This window comes from Trypanosoma rangeli (genome assembly GCF_003719475.1).
Source record: "Trypanosoma rangeli strain AM80 chromosome Unknown Tra_15.4_contig_00041, whole genome shotgun sequence".
NCBI classification, from domain to species: domain Eukaryota; phylum Euglenozoa; class Kinetoplastea; order Trypanosomatida; family Trypanosomatidae; genus Trypanosoma; species Trypanosoma rangeli.
This window is the reverse complement of record NW_021705786.1, coordinates 62,188-79,831: the sequence shown is the minus strand read 5'-3', so window position 1 is coordinate 79,831 and position 17,644 is coordinate 62,188. Positions and strand designations below refer to the sequence as shown.

At 54.5% G+C, this 17,644-nt stretch overlaps 8 protein-coding genes across 8 annotated transcripts, besides 8 other annotated features; all 8 read left to right on the top strand.

Annotated features, from left to right (window-relative positions):
• Positions 1 to 536: 536 nt before the first annotated feature.
• On the top strand, positions 537 to 1,739 carry TraAM80_01939 (putative 2-aminoethylphosphonate:pyruvateaminotransferase- likeprotein,putative; the record flags this gene model as incomplete). Its single annotated transcript, XM_029378963.1, has 1 exon — positions 537 to 1,739. One exon carries the CDS (start codon positions 537 to 539, stop codon positions 1,737 to 1,739), a length of 1,203 nt encoding a protein of 400 aa, XP_029241192.1.
• Positions 1,740 to 2,145: 406 nt separating this feature from the next.
• On the top strand, positions 2,146 to 2,988 carry TraAM80_01938 (uncharacterized protein; the record flags this gene model as incomplete). The annotated part of the gene is made up of 1 exon (XM_029378962.1): positions 2,146 to 2,988. The coding sequence occupies one exon, from the start codon at positions 2,146 to 2,148 to the stop codon at positions 2,986 to 2,988; it is 843 nt and encodes a 280-aa protein (XP_029241191.1).
• Positions 2,989 to 3,017: 29 nt separating this feature from the next.
• Positions 3,018 to 3,039: a microsatellite.
• A 336-nt stretch (positions 3,040 to 3,375) lies between these two features.
• TraAM80_01937 (uncharacterized protein) lies at positions 3,376 to 5,682 on the top strand (the record flags this gene model as incomplete). The annotated part of the gene is made up of 1 exon (XM_029378961.1): positions 3,376 to 5,682. One exon carries the CDS (start codon positions 3,376 to 3,378, stop codon positions 5,680 to 5,682), a length of 2,307 nt encoding a protein of 768 aa, XP_029241190.1.
• A 14-nt stretch (positions 5,683 to 5,696) lies between these two features.
• Positions 5,697 to 5,723: a microsatellite.
• A 403-nt stretch (positions 5,724 to 6,126) lies between these two features.
• TraAM80_01936 (uncharacterized protein) lies at positions 6,127 to 6,909 on the top strand (the record flags this gene model as incomplete). The annotated part of the gene is made up of 1 exon (XM_029378960.1): positions 6,127 to 6,909. The coding sequence occupies one exon, from the start codon at positions 6,127 to 6,129 to the stop codon at positions 6,907 to 6,909; it is 783 nt and encodes a 260-aa protein (XP_029241189.1).
• Positions 6,910 to 7,499: 590 nt separating this feature from the next.
• Positions 7,500 to 7,536: a sequence feature (GA-rich).
• Positions 7,537 to 7,593: 57 nt separating this feature from the next.
• On the top strand, positions 7,594 to 9,129 carry TraAM80_01935 (uncharacterized protein; the record flags this gene model as incomplete). Its single annotated transcript, XM_029378959.1, has 1 exon — positions 7,594 to 9,129. The coding sequence occupies one exon, from the start codon at positions 7,594 to 7,596 to the stop codon at positions 9,127 to 9,129; it is 1,536 nt and encodes a 511-aa protein (XP_029241188.1).
• Positions 9,130 to 9,523: 394 nt separating this feature from the next.
• Positions 9,524 to 9,547: a microsatellite.
• A 166-nt stretch (positions 9,548 to 9,713) lies between these two features.
• Positions 9,714 to 9,731: a microsatellite.
• A 107-nt stretch (positions 9,732 to 9,838) lies between these two features.
• Positions 9,839 to 9,870: a microsatellite.
• Positions 9,871 to 9,913: 43 nt separating this feature from the next.
• TraAM80_01934 (uncharacterized protein) lies at positions 9,914 to 11,677 on the top strand (the record flags this gene model as incomplete). Its single annotated transcript, XM_029378958.1, has 1 exon — positions 9,914 to 11,677. One exon carries the CDS (start codon positions 9,914 to 9,916, stop codon positions 11,675 to 11,677), a length of 1,764 nt encoding a protein of 587 aa, XP_029241187.1.
• Positions 11,678 to 12,019: 342 nt separating this feature from the next.
• Positions 12,020 to 12,073: a microsatellite.
• A 127-nt stretch (positions 12,074 to 12,200) lies between these two features.
• On the top strand, positions 12,201 to 14,384 carry TraAM80_01933 (SCY1 family protein kinase; the record flags this gene model as incomplete). Its single annotated transcript, XM_029378957.1, has 1 exon — positions 12,201 to 14,384. One exon carries the CDS (start codon positions 12,201 to 12,203, stop codon positions 14,382 to 14,384), a length of 2,184 nt encoding a protein of 727 aa, XP_029241186.1.
• A 216-nt stretch (positions 14,385 to 14,600) lies between these two features.
• Positions 14,601 to 14,637: a sequence feature (A-rich).
• Positions 14,638 to 14,778: 141 nt separating this feature from the next.
• On the top strand, positions 14,779 to 17,511 carry TraAM80_01932 (uncharacterized protein; the record flags this gene model as incomplete). Its single annotated transcript, XM_029378956.1, has 1 exon — positions 14,779 to 17,511. One exon carries the CDS (start codon positions 14,779 to 14,781, stop codon positions 17,509 to 17,511), a length of 2,733 nt encoding a protein of 910 aa, XP_029241185.1.
• Positions 17,512 to 17,644: the final 133 nt, after the last annotated feature.

Below are 17,644 nucleotides of genomic sequence, written 5' to 3'. Positions count from 1 at the left end.
AAGAACTTGGACTTCGCTACCTTGACTGCGTGGGCGACGTTGTTGTGATTTCAGAGGCCTCGGAGTGGTCCTACGTTAGACGAGATTGGTACCAACGCAAAAATTTACCCTGGATGCAGCTTTATATGGTCATGCAGTAGAAGCGCGTATACCCATCTATGTCCGTGGGCGCGTTGAAGTATATTTATATCTAGTGAGGACAGTGATCCCCGCACTGAATTGCTTGTGAACTCTTTTGGACTGGTATTTGCCCCAGATTTACTTACCTTTCTATCCAAAGAGATGGATGTAAATAATAGGAAAAACAAACAAAAACAAGGCCATTACTACGATGCATTTTTCAATTGTTTTGCCTTTGTATATTGGCTTACACGCAAATATGGAGATGTGTGGTAGTCCCAGCATACTGCACGTCTCTCCCTTCTTTTTATTATAAGTTGCGTGGTTCCCTTCCTTGTTGTTGCAAGAAAGCCATATATATATAAACGAGCGGATATCAGCTGTAAGAGGGAAAAGTGTTTAAGCTACTGGATTTTATGAAGTTGTCGTGCACCGCAAAAATGTCACTGGGGAACTACGCTCAGCGGCACCACCGCAAGCACGGCATCCTCTTCACAGCTGGGCCCCTGTCCACGTCGCAAACGGTGCGGGAGGCTCAGCTTGACGACTACGGCAGTCGTGACAAGGATTTTCTCACCGCGGTAGCGGAGGTGCGGCGTGGCGTATTGAAAATTGCGAAAGCTCCCGAGACAGCATGGACCTGTGTGCCGATGCAGGGCAGTGGCACGATGGGGGTGGAGGCGGCGATTAATACCATCATTCCTTCAAATCAACCAGGCGCTTTTGTGGTTCTTTGCAATGGGTCCTACTCTTACCGTATGGCCTCCATTGTGAAGAAGCGTGGCGCAGCCGAACTGGTCACGTTCGACACGGAAGAAGGTGTGGACATGGATCTTGAGGCGTTTACACGACGACTCTCTGGCATCGCGTCTCCCATCACGGCTGTTGGCATTGTCCACTGTGAGACGAGTACCGGGATGTTCAATCCCATTGCGGAGGTGAGCACCATCGTGCGCCGTCATCATCCGGAGGCGACCATTCTAATCGATGCGATGAGTTCCTTTGGCGCGGTGGACTTTGCTGTGCCGGATGTGTGCGACATCCTGGTGACCTCGGCGAACAAGTGTATTCAGGGCGTTCCAGGTTTTTCGCTAGTGGTGGCGCGTCGTGCCTTGCTGGAGCGCTGCCGCGGGTGGTCGACAAGCTTCACGCTTGACGTCTCGGCGCAGTGGGAGGGGCTGGAGCAGAGCGGGGGCCAATTCAACCAGACACCCCCTGTGCAGGCCATCGTTGCGTTCCGTCAGGCCTTACTGGAGCACGAGCAGGAGGGCGGGGTCACGGCACGGGCAAAGCGCTACATGGAGATGAATCGCTACATTGTGGACCGCATGACGAGGGAGTACGGCTTTGAGCTTTTCCTCGACCCCGCAAAACCGTCGTACGGCTACGTCATCACCGCCTTTCGTACCCCGCAGGTGCCCAACTGGAGCTTCAGCGAGTTTTATGACAGACTTAAGGATGAGGGCTTTGTGATTTACCCTGGAAAGGCCTCTTTTGCCGACACCTTCCGTATCGGCACACTTGGGGATATTCACATGCCGGATTGCGTGGCGCTCATGGACACCGTGGGGTCTGTTTTAACGCGCATGGGGGTGTCGCTCAAAGGCACGGCTTCGTGATGTGTCCTCCGCGCACAGGTGGAGTAAGGAGGAATGAGAAAAATAACGACAAAAGTAATAAATGATGCCTAGAGAAGAGAAGCAACACACATAGGAAGAGTAACGTTTTCCTGTTATCCTTTGTCATTTTTATTATTGTTGTTACCCTCCTCTTATTTCCTTTTCCCCTTTAGGAAAATGAAAGAGCACTCTTTCAGGCCACATGCTATGGCATTGCTGTAGCCCTGTGCATGTTGTTGTTTTCTCTTTTTTTTTGTTATTTTCATGCCTCTATGGCGATGCACGCCGTCCGTCTTTTGTTTTTTCATTTTCCTTTTTACCCTCACATGCATCACACCGCATTACACTCAACTGCTGTGTTGTGCAGTGGAGCTTGTTGTTGTAGTTGTTGCAAAAGCACGCAGCTATGGCGAAGCTCTTTGCTCCCTTCCAGACGGAGGCGTCCGATGCCCTACGAGTCCCCCCCACCGCCTCTCTGGCTGTGAGTAACGTGAAGAAGTACAGTAGTTACATTCCGGATTCGAGAATACGGGTGAGAGAGATTGTGGTTCGACTGCAGCGCCGTTTGCGTTTTTCCCTTCGGGCCCACAAACGCCTCCTGCTTGGAATGTGCGGTACCGTCGTTGTGGTGTACGCGCTTCAAAAGGCTGGGCGCGTCTGCGGAGCACGGCATTTCCCGCAGTCTGCGCAGCGCACTGAGAGTAAGCCTGCCTTCGGTCAGGGGAATTGGCGCGTGTGGGACTTCCTGTCTGCTTGGGTGCAGGGGGCACTGAACTCCCCGTTAGGCACATCGACCTTTCACCAGGTGGGGGAGGACGATGATGACGTCAACTTTGTGGACGCCTCGGAAAGCGCCTTCCGCATGTTTCAACGTCGAGTAGAGCGCACGCATGAGGCGCCACTGCTGCGCGCGTTGAGTGAACTCGAGAGTCTTGGTGAGCGCTGGAAAAGCCATGCCTTACAGCTTTCGGCCGCAGGGAAGGAAAAACACGAGGGGGAGGGCACGGTTGGTGCTGCTTCCAGTGGTCTTCTGCAGGAGACCTCGAAGGAGGCACTGCGGGAGCTTGTTCTGGAAAAGGCAATTGAGGCGGATGAATTACTCACACAGTACGTTGTGCAGCTGGACATGGCGCCGGTGGGAGACAGTATCGATCTCAGGAAGGAGCGTAAGGAGTCCATCGTTGCTGCCTCAGCATTGGCGAAGCGCATCGAGGTGTGGACGCATCTGCCGCCGCACCAGCAGCAATAGAGTGTCCTGGCATTTCCAAACTCAAGCCCACACACACACATACATACATACGTGTACACAACAGGATGTGGAAGGGAAGAAGGTAAGAAGGGTGGAAGGTGGAGGGTGAAGAGCAGATATGGATGGAAAATAAAGAGAAGTGGGCTAGGGCAAAGGACGAGGCGTGAGTACACCTCCCCGCGGGGATGACCCTTTGCTTCTCTGATATTACTATCGCTGGGACCCGTAAAGCTGCACACGTGTGTGTGCGTCCTCCATGCATTATCCCTGTGGATGTTGATCTTTTGTTGATGTTCGCATCTCACTCTGCTGGATGCGGTCTCCTTTGTTTGCCTAGTTTTTTTTTTTTTTTAACTTTCTCTCTCTGCCGGCTACTGAAGTGGGCTTATGGGGGCGACATGCGCCAAAAACGGTGTCAGCGGCGGCATCTCCAAGGGCAGCTATGGGCGAAAGCATTCTGGCAGTGGCAGTCACGTGGCCTGGCGACATGAACCTCGCATCCACGTGGAGAGCTCCTGTAATGCGGATGTGTTGCCTAGGTTGGAAGCTCGCCCAGATTTGAGCGAGTACTCTTCGATGGAGGTGGACGATGTGCTGTCTATTCCTTCCGTGGCACGTAACGGTTCACCGGTGGCACAAACACCGGAACAGTCGATGCCCACGCTTTCCGGGGCGTTCCGCCCGCAGTCACAATCGACGATGACAGGACTGGAGGTGGCAGCGAAGGCAGCGGCGTATGAAGCAGGTGCAGCTGCCGTGCTCGATGAGGAGGGGCGGTTAGAGGAACCACCTTGCGACTTTGCCTCCACGTACGAGGTGCAGCCTTCCGAGACGAACTCAGCAGCGGCGTGCGTGAATGGTACGTTGGACGGGCCCCCACTCCCTTTTTCTCCAGTCTATGAGACTGAGGTGTCAAGTTCAGCGTCATTAGCGACAAACACTGTAGCGGACGAGTGCGGAGAGGGTCCCGTGGCGCCCCCCTCTGCAGCTGGGAAGTTTCAGTTGGGGGATTCTGACTATTCCACCTCCACATCCAATTGTTTCACCTGCGTCTCTTTCGATGAGGGGAGGCTGCTTTGGGCCCAGCCGCGGCTTCTGCACTCCGCCACCCTAGATCCTCTTCGGGGGGCGACTGGTTTGAGTCACGCCCAAACACGCGCGGTTGGGAGCGCAGAGGCCGGGGCCCAGAAGGAACAAGCGTGTGCAGGCTCCACATCACCACCGAAGAATTTAGCATCAGAGCCCAGTGCTAGCGACACTGCACGAATTAAAACAAAAGAACCAAATAGAGAAGAGGAGCGGCACAACCAAATCATATGTACACAGGAAACTCTTGTCGAGGCAGAGGTATCTGGGGGAAGCCTGATTGAAAAAACGGAGGATGATGTACAAGAAGTGATTCTCGCAGCGTGTGTGGAGAGACAAATGTCTTCACGGCAACCAGGTCCCAGAGAGACCCATGTGGATCCTGTACGTTCTGCTTCTACTAGTGCTTCTCAGCGGATGAGTCCTACACGCGACATTTCACTCACATTTACCCCTCTCTTGGTTGCCGTTAACAGCGTTGGTGCGAGAACGCCGACACACACAGAGCCATCTTTGCTTCTTTGTGCCTCTGATTGTAGTACAGAGGTTGCCAACACGAGCTCCACCGTGAATTTCGCACCGCTCTCACAAGTGAGATTAACCGAGGAGACGCTTCAGGACGCCGAGTCTCAGCAACCATCGCTGCAGTTGCCACTGTGGGGGGAATGTGGCTCTGTTTCATCCCCTGCCCACCCTCACAATACGCCGCCGATGGTTTCTGCCACGATTGCTAATAAGGCTACTGATGTGAGTGCCGTGCCTAGTATCAGGGAGCAGGTGGGAGTGGAGAGATGCTGGGGGAGCGGGTCCGACTGCCTGACAAATGTTGAAGGAAGTGGGGTAAAGCGTTTACCCTTAGTCGTGGCCGTGCTGGAGGGACATTTCGCCACGAGTGAAATTACAAGCAGTCACGGGAATGCGTCGCATAGGCCGGGTCTTTCGACGGCAAGATCCTGCGAGGGTCTTGTAGTGACACCGCGTGCCCTACCGACATCTGCGTCGGATCTTCACTTTGCCCATTGCCAGTGTTGGGGGGCACTGCCGCACACTACGTCGTCGCCCGGCACGTACTCCTCTTCACTCAGTCTGCTAGGAACGGCACCACGCAGCACTGTGCCACGCCATCGAGGTGGGTTGTTATCGCCCTTCCCACTGTTCCCGCCGTCGCATTTAACATTTTCAGGGACTAAGGAGGTTGCGGTAATAGACAGTTTCGAGACAGGCTGCCACGTGCATCGTCGCAGTTGTGCGTCACCATCGCCAGAGCAACCCCATTTGTCGTCCTCGTTGTCTGGGCACTTGTGCTCACCGGGAACCGAATTCGCCTTATCCAAAGCAGTTACGCGTGCCAATAGTTCAGAGGGATTGGTGGAAACGGTAGCAGATAGCTGCGCTGTTGGGGAACGGAAAAGCTCAAGGTACTTCTGTCGATGGTGCGACGAACCCTATGCGTGGCGTGAAGTTTGCGTGGTGGCAGATGAGCTGCATGATGTTTTGCGTATACGACGGAAGCACGAAAAAGAGGTGAAAAAACGTGCCCAATGGCTTCTTCGCTGTGGTAGAATCCAGGAGGCTGTCTCGGAGTTGCAGGCTGCCGGGGTAGTGTAAGCTCCGGCAAGAGCGTGTGTGTGTGTGTGTGTGTTTGAGTGGAATCGGAGTGAACAGGAACAGCAAAAGGGAAACCACAAACACGGTCGCAGCGACTGTGCCATTTAGGTGTCTTAATTGCCATACACTCGCTCCATGTTTGTGGTGCAAGTCGTTGTGCTCTGTCCTGTCCTATGCGCCTCTTTGTTATTACAGCGTGATGACTCGTGATGGTCCTTCCAAATCTCTTAAAATTCATGTTGATGGGGTGAGAGGAGATGCGTACGTGAAGTCTTCCCCCAAAATAAAATCATTTTTTTTATTTTTTATTACTATTTTCTTCTTCTGTGGATTCTTGCTCTCCCTCTCCATTTGTGTATGTGTGGTAGCGGGGCACACGGCAACGAGGTAGAAACTTGCAGAGACGAGGGCGTTTTTGTGCGTGTTTCTGTGTGGTGGAGGAAAATGGTGGAGCTTATCATCGACACCAACGCCGACATTGACGTGCTTCTCCGCGAGCTGCAGCGACTGAAGAGGACGCAGACGACGGCTGCCGTACGGCCGGCTGCTGCTCTCTCATGGGCCGACATTTATGCGGACCCTACGCTAGTGGAGTTGTTTCAAGAGCGCCTATCAAGTGTGATGAGTGCTGCAAAGAACCAACGTGTCATTCACTTCCCGCGTGAACGTTTGTTGATTGACAACAACGGTGATGCGGAGGTGGAGCTGCTGGCGCCGCATCTCCGCATCCTGCCGGAGAGCGCGATCCACAGCAGGTCCAAGCAGGAGGAGCGTAGGGCGGACTTCAAGGAGGCGAAGCTAAAGGCATTGAAGGCGCATAAGGAGAAAATGCTACAACTCGCTTTGCAGCGCATTGAGCTGTTGGGCAGTGCGGGCGGAAGTTCCTGCGCGTCAACTGGCGCTGCGGCGGAGGGAGCGGAAACAGGCGTCGATATGCCGCCAGCTACTCCGCTTGACGTTGACGGCGAGAAGGCCAGCACGGAGGCAGCGGACGAGGAGAGTGAGGGTAGTGCTCCGCCGCCACCACCACCACCACCCGCCGATAGCGATGATGATGATAGTGCGTCGGAGGGAGCCGACATGGAGGGGGATGATGATGACGACCCTCCGCCGCCGCCGCCACTGGAAGACGATGATGATGATAATGCGTCGGAGAGAACCGATACGGATGGGGATAATGATGATGACCCACCACCACCACCGCCGCCGCCGCCACCGCCGGAGTAGAGCGCGGGGCGGGCCGTGGAGCCTCTCTTGTTTTGTCTTCCCGAGTAATTTGTCGTCGTATTATTATTATCATACTTTTTTGTTTGTTCTTCTTGCGGGTGTGCGCCAATGCGTGCCTCTCGGGGCCACTCTCTCTGTGAGACGTAATGCTGCCCTTGCTGGCTCCCTTGCACACACACACACACAACGTTGGACGCACCCGCCTCATCTTGCTGTGAAACACACCTTCCCATCCTCCTTCTCTTCTCTCTTTTTCCCTTTTTCTCATCCCCTGATGTAATTATTTATTTATTTGTATTGTACGGGTCTGAAACGTGAACCCGATTTTTTTTTGTTTCTTATTCTATGCGGACAGCAGTGCAGAGACGAAGTAGGGCGACAGGAGGGCAAACACGCGGGCATCACACACATTCGTGCTGCCTTTATCGGATTTTATATTACTGAATGTCTATTATCAAATGCACACTATAAAAAGAAGATGGAATAATAATAATAATGAGTTATTTCTCGTTGTTGCCATTATGCATGCGCTTGCGCGTGTGTCATGTTTACCCTTTGCTCTTAGGTGTCTTGTGTGAGATGGTTTTTTTTCTTCTCTCTCTCTCTCTTTTTGTTTCTCTCTTCTCTGCTTTGGCAAGGTACAGTGGAAGGTAAAGTCCAACTGGCGCGGAACAGGCATCTCACATGCGGCACTGGCCTGTCCTAGTGTTGGGGAGGAGCTGCCTGCAGCGCTGGAGGCAAGTGGCAATGCGTGGAGCGGCGACTGGAGGAGGTGCTGCTCACATGCGCAGCTGTCACCCTGCAGGGCCAGTGGTAAGTAAGTCTAACACCGACGCCATGGGGCAGCCGGGTGTCTTGCCACCGTGGCCGGTGGACGCGATTGAATTCAACACAAGACTTCCAAGCGGCGGACACGACAAGCGCCGCGCTAACGAAAAAGATACAGCTCTTCTTGTCTGCTCCAAAGCCTCTCCGATGGGCCCCGATACAACATATAGTGGGGAACTACCGTCGCCGCAAACACCAACAGAGCAGCAGTGGCATGAGGTTCATCGTGTGGAAAAAACAGAAGTCGGGGCGCGGGCTCTGGCTGCGGGCGGGTGGGTGTGCGGGTCGTGTTTCCATTGCATGCCACATCGTTCTCGCTCTGTCTGTGACTTTTGTCATGCTGTCCGTCACGATGCGGCGGAGGCGGTGGCAGGCTGGCGTGAGGATCCCACCACGTGGTTTTGTAGTCGATGCCGCGAATTCAACTTTGAGCGAGACTTTGCCTGTCGCTCTTGTGGGTTGCAGCGCGATGCGCAGCTTGAACTGCGTGTGGTGCGTCATGAGCGGGTGCTGGACGAGATTCAGCGTGTCCCAGTGGGTTCCGTGATTGTGACGAGAAATCGCGTCACACGGTGGCGTTGTCTAAGGTGTTCGGAGTCGAATGCACTCCAGTCGTCAGTATGTCGCCACTGCAGCAAGGAGCGTTTTGATTTTACGGTCACCTGCCCTACGTGTAAGGTGTCACAGAAGCTGAGCAACAAGCAGATGTACGGGTCTGAGCCGGCGGACCACATCCATGTGTCACGCCCGTTTGGACTACATAACTGTTTCCCACGTTTGGCTCCTGAGCAGCGCTGCAAGGCTTGCCGAGGTTCTCTGCATGGGGCGACCGCCTCTTCCCGGAGCGACGCATGGCTCTGCGCCTGTGGGCACGTTGGTAACTGTGCCACCCTCTCCTGTGCGAGATGCCGATTCCCTCGTCGGCCGCCTCAAACTGCCATGTTAGAGGAGTTGCTGCGGGTGTGGGATTTTGCGGGAGCCACGAATTGGTACTGTGAGAGTTGCAACCACGTGAACAAGGCTTCGCGGCACATTGTGGCGTTGGAGCGGCGCGGCCCATCGCCACTTGTGGACGCAAAGACCTCCACGAAGCGGGGCGGCGTGTTGAAGGTGTCACGCATCATGCACGGGTTCTCCCACTGCGAGTGCTGCGGGATTCAGTGGCACCACCAGTCGCTGAATGATGGCCAGCACTGGCGCTGCGCCTGCCACAAGGTGAACCACAACGACGACACGTGCTGCCAGGTTTGCCGGTTGCCTGCCGTGGACAACATTCGCTCCGACGTGCTCTCCTCCTGGTCGCGCGGAGACTGGTACTGCTCGCGCTGCCAACGCCAGAACTACAGGGAGAAGGTCATCTGCTCCTGTGGGGAGAAGCGTCCAAAAGGCTGAAGCGGATCAAACAGTAGGGAAGCAGGGAGTTGCCGCGAAGAGGTGAAGGAGGGCGAGCGGGAGAGGGGTAACGGAAAGAACAACTACAATAAGGGCTAGGGGGAATGCAATTCAAATCGCAGGTAGACAAACGACTGCCCTGCGAACACGGTAGCGCAGTGCCCCGCGAGTACCTCTCCTCTCCGCTCACCCACAGAAACATAAGCTGAAACAACAACGAAAGGCGAAAAAAAAAAATGCATATATTATCAACGCAGCAAACTTCAAAACGAATGTCAGGGCTTCATTAAAATGAGAAGCGCTAGCGAGAGCAAAACAAGCAAACAAAAATAATATTGGAGTTGCATTAAAAAGCTGTAATGTCCTACGGTTGCAGCATTTTTGTCGCCTGCTGTTTTTTTTTTTTTTCTTTCTTCTTCCCTTTCACTTGTATTTTTTGCTGCCATTTAGACAATCCTGCCGAAGAAAAAAGACCCTGGAAATCACCATGGAAGGGAGGAGATTTCACCCCTAAGCGAGAACTGGGGAGGCAGCTTTGCACACCTTCTATCAGGACTCTCCCCAAACAACTGATGCATTTTGCCATATATATATATATATATTTTTTTTCTTGCCGTGCCGCTACGACTGCCGTGGAACATTTTTCTGTTTAATTTTGTCGCACCTCCGACAGGAGTCAAAAAGACTAAATACGCAACGACAACAGAAGGTGGTTTGCGTGTGTGTGTGTGTGTCTGTATGAAGAGAAAGTGGGGGTGGACAATTACGCGGTAGTTTAGGGAAAATGCATTTTCGAATTGTGGCGTTTCCGTACACGCCACCTGTAGGTGCGGCGTACGCCGATGCTTGTCTGCCTGCACGGCCAGGTGTACGGCTGCGTGTGGTGCGCCATGTCGATCCCTGGGCCATCGTGGAGTTGGATGGGCGGTTGGGCCTCTTCCCAATTATCTTTACCCGCGGTGAGCGGCAGGATCGTTTTGTGCGGCGTAAGGCACGCCAGGAGCTTGTTGGGGTGGCAGCTCATCCCATAGAAGACAACGTTGTCCTTGACGACAAGGAGCGCGGTGGGGTCGTGGGTTATACCGCAGAGGTAATCCCACCACCTGATGAGGCTCAGGGTGAGAGGGACGAGGAGGTTGCTGCGCCAGGCGCCAGTAGAAGTGTTAACAGCAGCAACAGCAGTGAAACGGGCAACCGCCTCAATGACAGCAGTAATGGAAATATCCGTGGCCTGACAGACCACCACCTACATCTGAATTGTAATGAGAGTGGTGGGGACGAGGAGAGAGATGTGGAGGCAGGTGCTGCTTTCTTTGCGAAGGTGCGTCGCTGCCGAGTGGCCCTCGGCGAAGGGACGAGCCACGACTGTTTGCTCCCGAAGCAGATAAAGGGGCCCACACACACCTGCGAGAGCGATGAGCTGCAGGAGTTGCGCAGGCAGTACACGGAGCTGGACGCGGAGATGGCGTGGCTTTCCCACATCACGGAGGCGGTGAAGGCGGAGCGTCAGCGCGTTATGAACACGCACGCTTCCAACGTCAAGGAGCGTGTGGCGGAGCAGCGGGCTGGAAGGGAGGAGCTGGAGCGGCTGACCCATGGCATCGCAGCGAAGGATGCGGAGCTGAAGGTTGCCGCAAAGTACACAAGTCTTCTCCGCTCAATTCTTTTGGAGAACAACGTAACTGATGAGCCGCTGGAGTCGTTCACACAATTACCACGGCTGTCTGACTCCGTTTTATCGCCATTGGCGCAATACGCGCAAGATGTGAGTAATGATGACGTAAATAACGACGAGGAGGACGAGGATGTTTCAGAGCCAGTGGAGGAGTTGGCACGGGATGCAAAGGCGGCTGCGGAGGTGCATGCCATCAAGGCATGCATTAGGCATGAACGCGAAACTCTGCAGGACTACCACAAGCGGTATAATCAACTGATGGCTGACACGAAGCGTCTGAGGCAGGTCCATGCGGCAATAGAGGTGGACTCATGTGCACTGCGTGAATCTGAAGAGGCTCTGGAAGCGGTGACACCGACGGGGTCATACACGGTGGTGCACAAGAGTGGTTGCAATGATGGTGCGGGGCGGCAACCTGCGGGTGGCGGAACACCTTTGGCTGTGTCACGGCCAAGTGTGGGAGGCGTTGAGGTGGTGATGCGGGAGGGATTCACATGGCCCGCCACACTTCCCGGGCTGACGACGGAGGAGCAGCAGGCTGCAGACAACTACCAGCGACTCCTCCACGGGTACAAGACGAAGCGGCAAAAGTGGCAGGAGGAACATGGGGAGGCGACGAAGCCAAATTCGACCTTCGTGAATGAAAAACTTCGAGCGGCGATACTGACGGGAGACAAGGCGCTGAACGAATTACTGCAGCGAATGGCAGAACTGAAGGAGTTTGTCACCAAATACAGCGCAGTAGCAGAGTCGCTCCGTGAGCAAGTGGCGGTGAGCCGGAGGGTACTGGAACGGCAGCGGGAGAAGTGCAGCGACGCTCGTGCTGCGTATGAGGCTGCACTGGCATCCGAGGCGGGAGACATCAAAAGGTGAGTGTTCGTGTGTGTGTGGTGTCAAGTGAGGAAGCTTATCCGTGCCGTGTGTGGATGAGGGGGTGTCACAGAGTAGGTGGCTTTGATTGCCGCAAAGTTGTTGATACAACGTATGCCTATCCACCAATTACCGCGTGTGTGTGGTGTCTGGGGGAGGGACACTGTGCGTCACGCCACGTGCCTCAGCTTTGTCTGCGTTACTGCAGTCAAAAAACGGCGAAAAAAAAAGTGGGGGGAGGGGAGTTTATTGCGGCATGTTTCCCTGTTTTGTTCTTGTTTCTTTGTTGTTTCTCTGTTGTTCGGCTCAGCAGCAAGAAGGGGGCAGGAACCAACAGAGGTGGAAACAAAAAGAAAAACCAAAAAAAAAAACAGAAAGACAAAAGACAAAAAGACAAAAAAGGAGGAGAGGGAGGATATATTTACGTTGCGGGTCGCCCGTATAAATTGCCTACTCGGACTCCTTACTCATCCCTCGTCATTATCATTAAGGAAGTAGTTGTTTGTTGTGCGTAAATATTCCATAAATGGCCTTTCTCTTGAAGGCGATCGGCCTCTTCGACTCCATACCGGGGTTTCCCTACACACCCAGTGGCGGCAGTGGCGCTGGCAGCACAACCGCCGTGACACCCACCCTCACGTGGACAATGTGCCCTGGCGTGGGTAAGGAGGATGAGCGAGCTGTTACGATATTTTCCATTTGTTTATCAAAAGCTGACAGTGGAGTGAAGGAGATGGCGCGGCATGCGATGAAGCGCGCGAAAAGCCTGTTGCTGCCAGGTCTCCTGCGCTGCTACGGTGCGGCGGAGCACCAAGAGACGGTGTACATTGCCATGGAACCGTGCGAGCCGTTGCGTACGGTACTGCAACAGTCGTCAAACACGCAAGATGGCGAGGACGGCGATGAAGAGGAGGCTTTCTTGGAGAGTGTTGCGTTGGGATTGAAGGCGGTTGGATCAGCTCTCACCGCACTGCATCACAACAACTTTGTGCATGGAAATGTCTCCTCCGACTCGATCTTTGTTATTGCAGGCGGCGAGTGGCGCTTGTTTGGCCTTGAGCTGCTCAGTACATTTAACGAACCCCGTAGTATTTATCAACGCCACTGCCTGCTGTTGCCGGAGGGGCGACGTCCGCCAGAGACACTCCAAACAAACTATGAAACGAGTCGGCACATTAGCAACATCGACTCGTGGGGGTTGGCGTGCCTCATATATGAGGTTCTAGGTGGGCCTATTGGACAAGCACGGAGCCTAATGCAAGTGAACTGGAAGGCAAATGACATGCGTGGGTGTCGGAGTCTTCCACGAACGTTGCAGAGCGGCTTTATTGGTCTTTGTGCTGCCAACCCGAAAATGCGCCATGATGTGGAACGCTTCTTGAAGACCAGTGAATTTATCGTTGGGAGCGAATTTGTGCAGTGCATGCATGCCCTAGATGAGTTGTCGCTGAAGGACACTGTGGAGCGGGAGCGATTCTTTGAGCATCTCACGGAGGTTGTCGACATGTTCCCCAAGAGGGCGTGTATGTGTCTGGTGCTACCCAAACTGCAAGCCTCGTTTAAGTTTGGTATCCTTCCAGCCGTTATAGAGCCTGTGCTTAAAATCGCCGCAAATATCACCGCACCGGAGCACTACGCAGCATACGTGGCACCCATTATTATTAAACTGTTTGCCTCCCAAGACAGGGTGGTGCAATATCGGATGCTTCAGCGAGCCTCTGAATACGCATCGATGCTGCCAGCTACCGTGGTTAATGAACAGTTGTGGCCCTTTTTTGTGTCGGGGTTTAGCAGTCCCGTTCCTAGTATTCGGGAGTACAGCGTGCGCGCCTTGGTGGCGTTTGCCAACAGTTTAAGTGAGAAGATCATGCTCACTGATGTTCCCAGGTTTATTTCACAGTTACAGCAGGACACCGAGGGGGCCATCCGCACAAATGCCACCATCAGTCTCTGTCTCATGGCGGAGAAGATACCCACAGCGGATCGTTCAAACATTCTTGTGCACGGGTTTGGCAGGATGCTTAAAGATCCTTTTGTGCCTAGTCGTCTTGGGGCTCTGCGCTCCTTTCGCACGTGCTTGGCACACCTAACACCGCAGCACATCGCAGAGCTGATGCTTCCTGGCGTTGGGCCTCGCGCAGTGGACGATGTCCGTGAGGTACGACAGGAGGCGTTGGATGTGCTACGTGAGGCCATTGGTCGCCTCGATGAGTACAACACCCAAGCACCTTTACAAGAGGCAAAGGCAGGCGTTGCCGCCGCGTCAAACGAGGTGCCCGTCACCAATAGGAAACAGACCTCGTCCTGGTGGGGATGGGGGCGGGGCGCCACCACCACTACCACGACGTCCAGCGATGCGAAGTGTGAGGCTGCTTCAGAAGAAAGCGGCGGATCTGCGCTTGCGTGCAAGGGTGAGAGCAACGGTACCAGTAAATGCCCTGCAGCCTCCCACTTACCGACCAGCTCTGCGGCGGCAAAGACGATGCCCACGACGGTGGTATCTGCGACTGAGTCTGGGTTTAGCGACGATGACGCATGGGGGACTAACGACGAGGAAATCTCTTTCAAGGTCCCGACATCAGAGAGCAGTGGCACGATGGAGAAGTCTAACAATCGGCATTTTGACACGAATAGCATCACACAGCCAGTGACAAGCGGTCATGCAATGAAGCTGCGCAAAAAAGGTCTTGGAGCTGCACGTCTCCAGTAGTCAACAGGTGTGGGTGCGTTGCCAGCGCTTCTCTGGCTCTCTCGTGATGGACTTGTTAAAAGGCAACGTGAATGTACGAAGGAAGAGAGAGGAGAAACAAAAGGCGGAGTGACCCCCACAAAAAAAAAAAAAAACAACTTGAGGGTGTGCGACACTGCTCGTCATTACCTTTGACTGCCGAGGGGAGGGGGGAGGGAGCCTTGCTTACCACTACTATTGTTATTTTTGCTCTTTTTTTTTTTGTTCTTCTTTTGCCCTGCTTACTTATTGAAAGGGAGAGGTTGTGAAGTGGTCTGTGAGACGCACACAAATACCCGCGTTCATAGACGGTGAGTGAAGAGTAAACATTGTACATCCCCGCACCGCTTCTCTACTCCACCGGAGGGGGGCAATCATGCAGCACATGTCTTTGAGGGAGACGGAGGGCACCGTTCGTGGGGTACTTGAAACCTTCTCTGACGCATTGGCTCGCGACGCCCAGGCGTTGGTGTATGGCTGCGGAGAGGTTGTCCAAATGCCGGCAGAGGCAAGTGCAATTATGCAGCGACAGCCACCATCTGAGCCTACAGCTGCGACTGCAGCAGAGGCCTCAGCCTCGGCGTGGTCATGGGAGAAAATTCCCCGCCCCACGCCGCTCCTGTACTTTGCTGCGGTGTCGAAACTGAATAGTCTTCAGCACTCAACAAAAGTGCAAGCGACGGGTGACGAGCGCAACGAGAGGGCGATGGCTGAGCGAGTACTTCTTCTTCTGCGGGTGATTTGTATATACTGCTTCGCCACGGCGCGGCCAGTGACAGGACCCTCTGGCGACGTGCCTTCGCAGGGGAGCAGCGGCCGCACCACGCCGCTGACGCGCCCCGCACGCCGTCCAGATCCCGCTAACAACCACCCCAACACGGAGAGTGAGAATCCAGACGTGGAAACGCGGATGGCGGAAGAAACGTTTCGCGTTGCAGTGGACGCAGTGGTGCGGTTCTCCATATACGGTGCCGCACGATGTGGAAAAGGTGGCACCGTGTCGTTAAAGGACTCTGCCAAGCCTGTAGAACTTTGTACAGAAGTGAGTATAGCGGCGCTGTGTCTGTTGACGGCAGCACTCATGCGCTTTCGCAATGCACCGTTTAATGCCATGCGGTATTTGCCGGCGCTGTTTCCGGAGATTGATGCGAGGGATTCGCGTGTCACTCATCCTCTTTTTACCCCGCTGCTGTGGAGCCCTGAGGAGCGAGTCCGCGCCGCCGCCGCCGCCCTTGTGTCTTCTCTTCTACACAAGCTGCAACATAACTTTAAATACGCAGAGGAGCCACAGCAGAAGCGGAAGTCATTCTCGTCTTTGGCCTCTCAGAGTGGTCGGGCACTCGCATCTCTCCACGACGTACTTTTATATTCCCTGCAGTTGCCGAATGTGTCCCCCGCGACTGCCGGCGCTGCTACTCACTTCTCCAAGGGCCTTGTGTTTTCTACCTTTGCGGTACTTGTGGCAACGACCCCGTACCGCCGTTGCCCTCACGCCCTTGAGGTTGTACAGCAAGCTCTTGAACTTCCACTGGTGCGGGATGCCCTTTTGGATGCATCCTGCGAGGAATTTGCGGCGGCAGCGACGTTTCTCAGTTCCGTGTTCAAGGCGGAGTCCCTCACCAGCGTGGTGTCGTCGTACCTCGCCAACGAAGGCGGTGAGGCTAGCGCCACAAGCAAGGTGCCAAGGGATCCTCCGCTGGAGTGGCGTGTTGGCGGAGGGGCGTTGCTGCTTAAGGCACTGCTAACACATGCGGCAAGTCGTGTTGAGGTTTGGCGGTGCGTGGTGCAACTCTCCCGTATTCACCCATGGATTGTGGGGACGCATTTTGCGATTCTGATGGATGCGGCTTGCGCTGTGCTCGGTGCCACGCTACAAAAGATGGAAGAAGAAAAAGAAAACACTGCTGCGAACGGTAATGTAGCTGTGGGAAATACTTTGGGGGAATGTCTACGGGCTTGGCTACATTTTATGGGTTATGTATGGCAGTCCTTTGATGGTCACTCCGCGGATCCGGCACTTCGGGAGGATTACGTGGCATATCGTGCAACTCAGCTGCAGAAGCAGCAGATCCTGACAGAACTCGTATTACCTGCTCTTCAGATGACGTCTAACGGAGGTCGATACACCGAAGCCTGGCGGACTGCGTTGCGGTGTGTGGCGCAGGTGGGTGACGACTACTTCTCCGCCATGCCGAGAACACGTCGTGAGGCGATTGTTGCGCAGGTAATTGGTAGTACAACAGCACATGAGAGTAGTGTGCGGTCTGAGGCGTTCACAACGATAGGTGTATGGGCGTGGCAGTACAGTGCATTTGAGGAATGGCTAACGGGCTTTGTTGAACGTGCTGCAAGTGCATTGTGCAACGATGCAGAGCCCACAGTGCGTTTCAAGGCGGCCTTTGCCCTCTCGAACATTACCTCCCGTCTGAGGGAGGAAACGGAGCTCAGCCCGCTGCGGCAATCCCCACATCACATGCAGCTGCTTTGCGATGTTGCCATGTACGCTACACAGGTTTGCGATGACCCAGCAGTTGTAGGACATGGCATCCGCATGATGAGTCATCTGTTGCATAGTCTCAGTTTTGAGGAACTCATTGCCGAGTTACCCGAGGAGCAGGAGTGTGTGGCAGAGGGATATCTTAACGCCTTACTCCGGTTTCTGCTGCCGTCAAACCGTGACGCCAAACTACGCTGGAACACTGCATGTGCCCTTGGACTTGGTCTTTCGCGGGAGGTGGTCTTTGAGGCGGAGCCACCTGCGGCGACACGGGCCGTGGAGCGACTATGTGTTATTGTGTGCCACGACCGCATCTTCAAGGTGCGCACGCAGGCGGCTGTGGCACTTGCAAAGGTGCCGATGACATGTCTTTCGGCGGGGCGCTACACCGCAGAGGATCTTGCCCCAAAGGTGACGCGGGCTCTTTGTGAGGCCCTGCAGGCGTCGGGTGGTTCCACCGAGAACTTTGCACAGTACAAGGAGCAGGATGCTCTGTGTGCGGCACTGCGGCAGGCGCTTGGAGTGATGATCACCAGTGCCTCCCCAAGCGCCATGCTGCAGCGCGTCTTTGGCGAATACCGTGTAATGTTGGAGGCGGAAGGACTCTTGTAGCACTTGAGTGTGTCATCTGCCTGCCCCCGACCCTCAGCCGTTTCCCACCGCCACCACCGTCGTCTCCTCCTTCGGTTGATACTTTTACTTGAGGAAGACGCCCATCGCATCCTTGAAGTTATTTTTGTTTGGT